The sequence below is a fragment of the Oncorhynchus mykiss genome, chromosome 9 (assembly GCF_013265735.2).
Source record: "Oncorhynchus mykiss isolate Arlee chromosome 9, USDA_OmykA_1.1, whole genome shotgun sequence".
Classification (NCBI taxonomy): Eukaryota; Metazoa; Chordata; class Actinopteri; order Salmoniformes; family Salmonidae; genus Oncorhynchus; species Oncorhynchus mykiss.
Window position 1 is genome coordinate 11,701,720 of NC_048573.1, and position 10,521 is coordinate 11,712,240.

Here is a 10,521-nt window from a genome sequence, read left to right on the forward strand (position 1 = left end):
TTTTTTCCGATGAGATAACTACACTAAACAGTTCCAGTGACATGGCCAAGTGTTTAGGGTGTGTTCGTAAATTCACTCCGGAGTCCCTGAGTGTGCTCTGGGCGTTCGTAAATGCAGAACGTTGTTAGATTGTCCGTTTTTAAATAAGGAGCGTTTCGCTCTCGGAGTGTTCAGAGCGCACACAGCCTGCATTGCAACCAAGCTAGCTCAACCTTAAACTACACTAGCTAGCTACGTTAGTTATTATCTTTAAACAGTGGAAAATATTAAGTGTCAGTGACTGTAACTGCTGGCAACAATTTAATAACGTTTTTTTTTATTGCCGACATTGCATATTCAACAGCTGTTGCGTGTTCATAATTTTCTCAATTATTCTTCCCTCTGGCACACTCGGACGAGAGTGCTCTGAACTCGGAGTAGATTTCCAGAGTGCATTTACCAACGCACCCTCAATAACTGTGTCGAAATGTAGCTATAAAGTTTTTGAAACCTCACGTAATGTTATGTTGCCACTGCTATAAGATGACATGACATTACAATATTTTTTTTCCTTTATTCGCTACAATGTTTAAAAGGGGATAAAGAAAATTGAAACATAGTTATGAATTTGGACCAATCGTGAACACATCGCGTGGATTTTGGACCAATCATTGCTTGGAATTTACCAGCGCACGTTAGGACTTCCGTTTGTCTATTGATGTCGTTTGTGTGTGTTATTTATTTAATTGTACGTAAAAATAGCTGATTATTTCACACAAAACACATGGACTGTGTTACTAAAATGTAACGGGTCACTGAAACCATTAGCATATTGCAGACACGAATATCAATATTGTAGGACGCGTCGCGGACGAAGTTGTCCTTTGTTTTGCCAGCCTGCAGTGCAAGCAAGCTAGCTAAACCTGAAACTAAACTAGCATCTCTAAATAGTGTTCTTTCTCGGAAAATCGGAGTAAGTACAGCAACTACAAAAAAGCAAAATGACTTCAGCCTCAACGAAGGTAGGTTGGTTTTAGCCCTTGTTATCTAACGTTATATTTGTTATTTAGCAAGATGCTGCAAATCAAATCTAGCTAACGTTCAAAATAGCAAGCTAACGTCGTTAATTTCAATTTGTACCTGTGTAGAACAATAGCTAGATTTATTCCAAAGAGAAACATGTATTTTACTGTCTTTGCTATTCCAAGGAAACTCTTTTGAAAATGCATAATTCGTTTTATGATAAGTCAGGCAAGGACGTGGCTGAATTAAAGTTTTGGCAAAGTTGTCCTTTATGCGTGTATATAAGCCACCACATGGTGGCGCTGTCTACATGGTGCAAAAACACTCAATTATCTGCTCTTAAACATTTAAATTCTGCATTAGAACAGTACAAAATACCAAAATCTGTAAAACATGAACAAGTCCTATATTACTATAATATGCCATCAGGCATTGCCTTGCAGTTGTTATACAGTTGGTCACACATACCAGGGTTGGGTTCAATGCCAGTCAATTCAGATAGTAAACCAAATTCCAATTCAAAATGTTCCTCATCCAAAATCATTGAAGAGAATTGGAATTTAAATGGAATTGACGCCAACCCTGATACATACTGTACTCCAACCTTAGCTACTGCATCAAAATAAAATAGGAAAGGATAATTCCAAGGTATTCGTATTTTTGAGTTGTTTTCTGGGTTCATGTCTCAAGGTTGGAGAGATCTTCTCAGCAGCAGGAGCAGCTTTCACTAAGCTGGGTGAGCTGACCATGCAGCTGCATCCCGTGGCTGACTCCAGCCCTGCAGGGTGAGGGGAACACACGGCGTAGGGTTGGGCCGATATAGGATTCAACTGAATATCGTGATATTTGACATTGACAATATATTGTGAAGTGCAAGACTATACTCTATTTGAACTTTACAACTCAAAACTGTGGTTTTATAAGTTAGTATGTTGAAGATTAATTAAGTGATATTTGTTCGCCATATGAAGATCATATATTGAGAATGCAACTATAATGTCATAATTGTAGTCGTAATCATTTAGTCATTAGCGGCGCAGAATTATTATATCGGCTATCGCAATATTTGGAATAGCATATCGTAGAAGAGGTCTCCCCAAATATCACTCAACCCTAACACACACACACACACACACACACCAAGTTGCATGTAGATAAAGAACTGTATCGATTGGCCTATGTAGCATTCCATGTCTCTATTCTACATTATAAGCCTGTCTACTGACCACGACTTGGTTATTTTGGGGCTTGTGTCACTGGTAGTAGACTCTGATTCATTTGCTGTGCTCTGTGGAATATTCATGCCAAGAAAAACACAGAGGAAACACTGCTACGTCATTACCACGAAGCACATGACACCCTCTCTTAGTCACTGGGCGGTGGAGGTGATCCTCTCAGTCTGAGGGGTTCTGAATGACCATGAGGAAATAGAGCATTAATTGCTGATCACCTACTGAGTGTTACCGCTGTGAAATGGCTAGCTAGTTAGTGACTGGGTGTTACCACTGTGAAATGGCTGGCTAGTTAGCGACTGGGCATTGCCACTGTGAAATGGCTAGTTAGTGACTGGGTGTTCCCGCTGTGAAATGGCTAGCTAGTTAGTGACTGGGCATTGCCACTGTGAAATGGCTAGTTAGTGACTGGGCATTGCCACTGTGAAATGGCTAGCTAGTTAGTGACTGGGTGTTCCCGCTGTGAAATGGCTAGCTAGTTAGCGGTGGTGACGTCACTTGCTCTGAGACCTTGAAGTAGTTGTTTCCCTTAGGTAACAATGCTTCGTAGGTGACTGTTGTCGATGTGTTCAGACGTTGGGGCAAAGAGAAATGGAAGCAACAGTGTTCGGTGAGCAGAATGACTGATCTGTAATCATAATGGGTAGTTATTTAGGATGCAAGGTGATTTGTAGATCAGGGATTCTGCAATCTGTGCAATCCAACAGCAATGTAGCTTAGTGGATCTGAAACACGCCCTGTGTGTCATTGCAGAGCTAAGTGGACGGACACTGAGATTGAGCAGCTGAGATCGGCCGTGGTGAGATTTGGTGATGACCTGAACTCTCTCAGCTCTGTCATCAAGGAGCGTACCGTGTAAGGACACACTCTCCCTCTTCTTCGTCTTTCCCCTTTCTCTCCCTGTCTTCTCATTCCTAATGGCCTCTTATCAAGTTCTATTTGTCCCCTTCACAAGTACAGTGAAATGCTTAACAAGCTCTAGCCAACAGTGCAGTAATATCAAAGTAGTATAACAAATAATACAACAAAATAGATCTAATAAAGAAGCATGTCTGTCTACGTGTCATTTATTCTCTTTCTCCTTCACCCGGTCTCGCTGACTTACCTTGTATCTCTTTCTCTCATTGAACACGTCTAAGTGGTGTCCAGTCAGATCTTTTAAGAGGTAGCGAGCTCCAAAGCTAAGAAGATAGATAGACTATCAGTGACACAGGCCCCGATGAGATAAACCATCACTAGAAGATCATCCGTTGTACTGTCTGTCTACTAGTGCTAAAGATCTGTATCAAATTATGATGGTTTCCTTTTTTCTTAAGTGTTTGATGACAGGTTACTGGTTGAATCCCCAGCACCACCGCTAACCTCCCACCTTGTTTCTCCTCATCAGGGCTCAGATTAAAACCACAGTCAAGAGGAAGCTATATGACGAGAGTGGGATGCCCATCTCCACCGACTCCCCAAAGAAGACCGTGAAGAAGACCGCTGTCACCATGGCCACCACGGCTACTCCAACTGTCATCGCTGTGCCAACTGCTCAGGTCATCTTGCCGGCAGGTCTCCAGGGCAACGTGACCGTGGCTCCTCCCGCTATGAAGAAACAGAAGACCTCAGGTGAGTGGAGATGGATGGATGAAGGAATCATTCAGCTTTGTAGTTATATTCATCTAGGCAATGCTTTTTATTCACACTCCACACTGAAATCTACTTAGGGCACGACATGAAGACATGTCGTGTGGGAACATCCATTTATTGGCATTTTATCAAAGTGTCATACTGATGTATTGTTTTTCAACAAAATGTCCATATCATATTTTCGAGGTTTTTACATTTAGCTAACCATCCCGTCCTCTCTTCCTGCCTGTGTGTTATAACGTGTTCCAGCAGACGTGACCCTGAGTGCTCTGAATGACTCTGATGTGAACTCTGACTTGGAGGGACTGGGAGAGGGATCCAACTCCAAGAAACTAAACTTCGATCAGGGTGAGAGACACAACGGCCTTCTTTACTACTAGGGATGCACCTATGTTATTTTTGGCCGATACCGATATCTGATAATTTCCTTGCCAAAAAACCCTGAAATTGATATTAAAACTGTTAGCAGCCTTTAAAGCATTCTAGTACAGTTAAATGGTTAACACACACACGGACGCAGCGGTCCAAGGCACTGCATCTCAGTGCAAGAGGCGTAACTACAGTCCCTGGTTCGAATCCAGGCTGTATCTCATCCGTCCGTGATTGGGAGTCCCATAGGGCGGCGCACAATTGGCCCAGCGTCATCTGGGTTTGGCCGGGGTAGGCCGTCATTGTAAATAGGAATTTGTTCTTAACTGACTTGCCTAGTTAAATAAAGGTTACACACACACACCACACTGACCAAAAAGTTATTTTGTTGGCATTTATGTATGTCCGCATTGCCAGTAAAACATAATCAAAACCTATTTCTTTCACTTGCTGTGCTGTTTCGTTGTTCATTTGTTCAGTCGTTTCATTCTCAACTAGGATTTCATCATACATGTCAAGCAGTGAAGTTTCAGCTCTGTCTGTCCGTGGCCTCTTCCTCGGTGCCCACTGTCACTGTGTCCATTTCCATCTTGTCCAGCTGTGTATGTAACATTTCATGTAAACCCTGTTTCTTGTCTGCATCGAAGTAGCAGTCCTTGTACATAGCATCGAGCATGGTGGTGACACAGTAAAGAGGCTCAGAGAGAATGCCTGTTAAAGAAGTAGCAGTCCTTGTACCTAGCATGGAGCATGGTGGTGACACAGTAAAGAGGCTCAGAGAGAATGCCTGTTAAAGAAGTAGCAGTCCTTGTACCTAGCATGGAGCATGGTGGAGACACAGTAAAGAGGCTCAGAGAGAATGCCTGTTAAAGAAGTAGCGGTCCTTGTACCTAGCATCTAGCGTGGTGGTGACACAGTAAAGAGGCTCAGAGAGAATGCCTGTTAAAGAAGTAGCAGTCCTTGTACCTAGCATGGAGCATGGTGGTGACACAGTAAAGAGGCTCAGAGAGAATGCCTGTTAAAGAAGTAGCGGTCCTTGTACCTAGCATCGAGCATGGTGGTGACACAGTAAAGAGGCTCAGAGAGAATGCCTGTTAAAGAAGTAGCAGTCCTTGTACCTAGCATGGAGCATGGTGGAGACACAGTAAAGAGGCTGAGAGAGAATGCCTGTTAAAGAAGTAGCAGTCCTTGTACCTAGCATGGAGCATGGTGGAGACACAGTAAAGAGGCTCAGAGAGAATGCCTGTTAAAGAAGTAGCGGTCCTTGTACCTAGCATGGAGCATGGTGTTGACACAGTAAAGAGAGAATGCCTGTTAAAGAAGTAGCGGTCCTTGTACCTAGCATGGAGCATGGTGGTGACACAGTAAAGAGAGAATGCCTGTTAAAGAAGTAGCAGTCCTTGTACCTAGCATGGAGCATGGTGGTGACACAGTAAAGAGGCTCAGAGAGAATGCCTGTTATGGTGGTGACACAGTAAAGAGGCTCAGAGAGAATGCCTGTTAAAGAAGTAGCAGTCCTTGTACCTAGCATGGAGCATGGTGGTGACACAGTAAAGAGGCTCAGAGAGAATGCCTGTTAAATAAGTAGCGGTCCTTGTACCTAGCATCGAGCATGGTGGTGACACAGTAAAGAGGCTCAGAGAGAAGGCCACTGAATCACTTGTTCACAGCCTCCAGTACTTTTGTAAGTTTTAACCCCACGGTCTGTGTGGGCAGTTTGTTGAGTGTTTCAATGCCATGACAGAGGGTATCATGTCTGCTGCAGACGCAGTTGATGAGCTTATTTCTCCAGTAAGTTGTTTGAATGAAGCTAGCTAGTGTGTTCATGTTTCAAACATGTTCTCAAATACCATTTGAAATGGCAGCAGCGCTTTTGAGAAGCAGCACATTCTTAAGCATGCAATATGCTATATTGTAAATACTTCGCCACCATGGCCTATTTATTTCCTTAACTTAACTAATTTGCACTCACTGTATATAGACTTTTTGTTTTCTTTTGTTCTACTGTATTATTGACTGTATGTTTTGTTTATTCCATGTGTGTGTTGTTGTTTGTGTCGAACTGCTTTGCTTTATCTTGGCCAGGTCGCAGTTGCAAATGAGAACTTGTTCTCAACTAGCCTACCTGGTTAAATAAAGGTGTGTGGGGGGGGGGGGGGGGGGGGGGGGGGGGAATGCCGACCCGCTGTGCAGACTCAGCATGCTTATAGGGCTGACATCGCTGGTCCAAATGTCAGTCGTGACGCCCATAGCAAGTAGCTCATGGATGTGTTTCAACAATGCTGTGTAACTTCGGTAAGGCAACATCTGAAAATAGCGCACTTGGTAGTGTGTACCGGTGTTCGACCAGACGGCGAAAGCCAACATCCACGACAGAGAACAGTGGATTGTCAAAGGCAATGAATTCCGTTATCTTGGTGTTAATGGATTTCACCTTAGAGTTGTCTCGCTGAAATGTTCTTACTCTTTCAAATGACTGCTGGACTTCAGCTTGTCTAGTTGTTGTTCGTGTGCGCTTAGTATTTTTCTGCTTTTTGTTCTGTGTAGAGCTGTATTTTGTGTGGCGTCATTACATCATCTACTTATGTTATATAGGTATACACATCAGCTTTGACATCGGTGTTAAACTAGACAGAGATCAGGTCGATGCCGATGTTGGCATTTTTAGCTAATATTGTCCGATTCCGATATACTCACCGATATACTGTGCATCCCTAGTTACTACTATTCACTACTGCTGATCGTGATATTGCACAGCCTTTGCTATTGACTGATTGAGGGGAACCCAAGAATTAGGATATTGTTCATCAAGATCAATCTATTTGGCCGGGGTAGGCCGCCATTGTAAATAAGAATTTGTTCTTAACTGACTTGCCTAGTTGAATAAAGGTTTTTAAAAAATGGTGTATCTGAAAACTGTAGGGCAATTCCACGGTAAAGGAATTGTGCGGAGACTCCTGAATTTTCAATTAAAATGTATGCCAAAGAAAAAACATTGATTTTCGAAGTTGAACAAACCATTACAACTCTACGAGCAATGACGTGAGCATTTTACAAACACACATTTACTGAAAGAACTGCGCAGATGCAATTGTTTGGTAACAGAAAATCTCCCTCATTATGCGACCACGTTTTCCAAAAACTCAGTTAAATATCTGCTCTGAATTAAGATTCAACAAAATAATGGGGCGTCAGCGATGACATGACACGTTGACTTTGGAAAAATAATATTTTAGTTATTGAACTACAGTAAGTGAAGTGGGTTTACACCCAGTTACGGAATTTCATCATGGTTCACTGATCTGTACTAGACAGAAATGCATAATTATGGATATGAATGTCATTGTTTTCATGGTGTTGTATCCTAAATAGGTATATAAATATGCAATATCCTCCTTTGCATAACTTGGGATTATTCTACACACTGGCTATTATTTTAACGAGCAAACAAGACCAAATTTGGTTGGTCCAGACCAAATCTGAACCAATCATAATGTCTTTGGTAGTGTACTCAACTATACTGTACTGTCCAAACTTGTGAACCCAACTGTAGTTTGTGACTGATTTCCCCATTGTAGCTAGTTACTGATTTAGTATTGGCAGAAAGTTATCACTTAATTCATAAACAAAATGTAATATCAGCAAGAACACTTTTTGACATGTCTACCCATTCTTGTTACTTATGTGAACTTTCATTAAAAAAAAATATGGGCTTAGATATACTGAACTAAAATATAAACATGCAACAATCAACGATTTTACAGAGTTACAGTTCATGTAAGGAAATCAGTCAATTGAAATTAATTCATTAGGCCCTAATCTATGGATTTCACATGACTGGGCAGGGGTGCAGCCACAGGTGGGCCTGGGAGGGCATAGGCCAATCAGAATGAGTTTTTCCCCACAAAAAAAGTGCTTTATTTCAGAAATAAATACTCCTTGGTTTCATCAGCTGTCGGGGTGGCTTGTCTCAGAAGCCGGATGTGGAGGTCCTGGGCTGGCATGGTTACACATGGTCTGCGGTTGAGGCCGGTTGGACGTACTGCCAAATTCTCTAAAACGGCATTGGTAGAGAAATGAATATTACATTCTCTGGCAATAGCTCTGGTGTACATTCCTGCAGTCAACATGCTAATTGCAGGCTCCCTTAAAACTTGAGACATCTGTGGCATTGGTGTTGTGTAACAAAACTGCACATTTTAGTGGCCTTTTCCCCCCAGCACAAGGTGCACCTGTGTAATGACCGTGCTGTTTAATCGGCTTCTTGATATGCCACACCTGTCAGACGGATGGATTATCTTGGCAAAAGAAATGCTCACTAAAAGGGATGTAAGAAATTGTGCACAACATTTTTAGAGAAGCTTTTTGTGTATGTAAGATTTCTGGGATCTTTTATTTCAGCACATGAAACATGGGACCAACACTTTACATGTTGCGTATATATTTTTGTTCAGTGTTTATGGGTTTTTGGTAACAGAGTTAAAGCACAAGGCAATGTTTCTTAAACTTATAGAAGGCAGAACATTTTCTCAAATGAAAGTTATGTTGGCAGGGGTCTGTACTTCAACATCGTTTTGATATATTTTTCTGGAAGATGTTTAAGACCCCTTTTCCATCTGTTTGACCATAAAACAAAGCCTTGGCTTAATTCAAATTTTGGGGATGGAAAATGGTTGAAAATAAATATAATTTCCCCCCAAAATAGAGATCCTTAGTTTTCATTTAGCATGTTCCTTTTCACATATTGCAGAAACTATAATGTATAACAGAGTTTCTGGGGGAAAAGTACATTTCTATGATCTTCCACTATTTTTCAACTAAAGTGTTTCTTCCCCGTTGTTGTTTTTCTGTCCAGACAACCTGAACCTCGATTCCGGCCTCATCATGAACTCAAGTGACCTGCCGCTCCTCTCTCGTTGACCTCTCACCATTCGACCTTCAGACGACCTCTTGGCTCCATCCCAAATGGCACCCTGTTTCCTACATAGTGTACTAGTTTTGACCAGATCCCCATGTACCCTGGTCAAATGCAGTGCACTTAATAGGGTGCCATTTGAGCAGCCCAGGCATCTCTTCTATGAACAACAGCTGAGATCCTTCAGAAGATTTGCTTTGGCAGATCTCTATGGTTGTGTCTAAAACGGATCCCTATTTAGTGCACTGCTTTTGGCCAGGGCCTACGATGCTATTGCTCTGGCAAAATAATTATTTGACACAAATTTCTCTTGCATGAGGAATGTGTTGGTGGATGTAAATAGTGTTATTTTCTTTCATACTTAGTTTTTTTGGTACCATGCAAAAAGCCACTGTGCGGTGAGTCTAGGGTCCAGGCTGATACGAGTGACCAAGGCCTGTAGTGTGTCAATTGCCACTCTTGGTTTATGGCTATACATGAATTATGATGTTGGTACCTATCGTCAAAAATATTCCTTTATCGAGGCAGCCCTGCGACAATTGTAAACGGTTGTATACTTAAGCAATAAGGCCTGGTATATGGCCAATACACCACGGATAAGGGTTGTTCTTACACATGATGCAATGCGGAGTGTCTGGCTACAGCCCTTAGCTGGCCATATCACAAACCCCAGAACAGCCTTACTGCTATTATAAACTGGTTACCAATGTAATTAGAGCAGTAAAAATACAGTCACCCCTGTGGTATATGGTCTGATATACCATGGCTTTCAGGGCTCAAACCAGTTTATAATGGATCATTGAGTTATTCATGAAATCCACCACTAAAAAGACAAATGTTTGAAAATCCTACTGGATAATGTCGCTATGAACTCAGAATTGTATCAAGGCATAGGAATTGTTTACAAATTCAGAGTTTAGTGTATAGTATTTTCCTTTCTATGAAACACTGTGGCAAAGAACATTGATCAAAACATGACCCACCTTCATCCTTCAGTTTTCCCCAAAAAAACATTTGTCCCTGCCTGTTTCGTGATGATGAAATTATGACAGTGATGATGAAATTACTTGTGTGACTTGCTGAATTATGGTGAATAAAAATGGAATTTTAATACAACTAATGTAGTTGGCAGTAATTTATCAGGAGTCTTTATTAAAATAAAATGCCACACAATAGCCCCCATTTGTTTTCCAAAAGCTATGAATCAAATTAAACACAACATAAAATAGTCCACCATGATGCCACTAACACAGCTTCTGCTGATAAAAATTCACTACGGAGTAAAAGAATAGTGGTATAGTACAGAATATGAACACGGCGATTGATGCCATTCCAGGCTGATGGGTGGATAAAGATGTATTGTAGACAAGT

At 41.6% G+C, this 10,521-nt stretch overlaps 1 protein-coding gene across 4 annotated transcripts; it reads left to right on the forward strand.

Moving 5' to 3' along the window:
• Nucleotides 1-277: 277 nt before the first annotated feature.
• On the forward strand, nt 278-10,266 carry LOC110531451 (chromatin complexes subunit BAP18). 4 transcript variants are annotated; one of them, XM_021614656.2, is made up of 6 exons: nt 281-1,001; nt 1,693-1,787; nt 2,988-3,089; nt 3,622-3,845; nt 4,116-4,214; nt 9,091-10,266. In XM_021614656.2, exons 1-6 carry the CDS (start codon nt 981-983, stop codon nt 9,153-9,155), a joined length of 606 nt encoding a protein of 201 aa, XP_021470331.1. In that variant the 5' UTR covers nt 281-980; the 3' UTR covers nt 9,156-10,266. The 4 variants fall into 4 exon arrangements, with proteins under 4 accessions (XP_021470334.1, XP_021470331.1, XP_021470332.1 ...); XM_021614657.2 differs by having other exon boundaries at nt 314-1,001; nt 4,119-4,214; XM_021614659.2 differs by lacking the exon at nt 2,988-3,089 and having other exon boundaries at nt 278-1,001.
• The last annotated feature ends 255 nt before the right edge of the window (nt 10,267-10,521 follow it).

Bases quoted from the DNA above. Each gene is read 5' to 3' on its own strand.
- LOC110531451 (XM_021614656.2), top strand. From the start codon at position 981: ATGACTTCAGCCTCAACGAAG. The intron at 1,002-1,692 runs GTAGGTTGGTTT...TCATGTCTCAAG, and splicing joins TGACTTCAGCCTCAACGAAG to GTTGGAGAGATCTTCTCAGC. The intron at 4,215-9,090 runs GTGAGAGACACA...TTTTCTGTCCAG, and splicing joins GAAACTAAACTTCGATCAGG to ACAACCTGAACCTCGATTCC.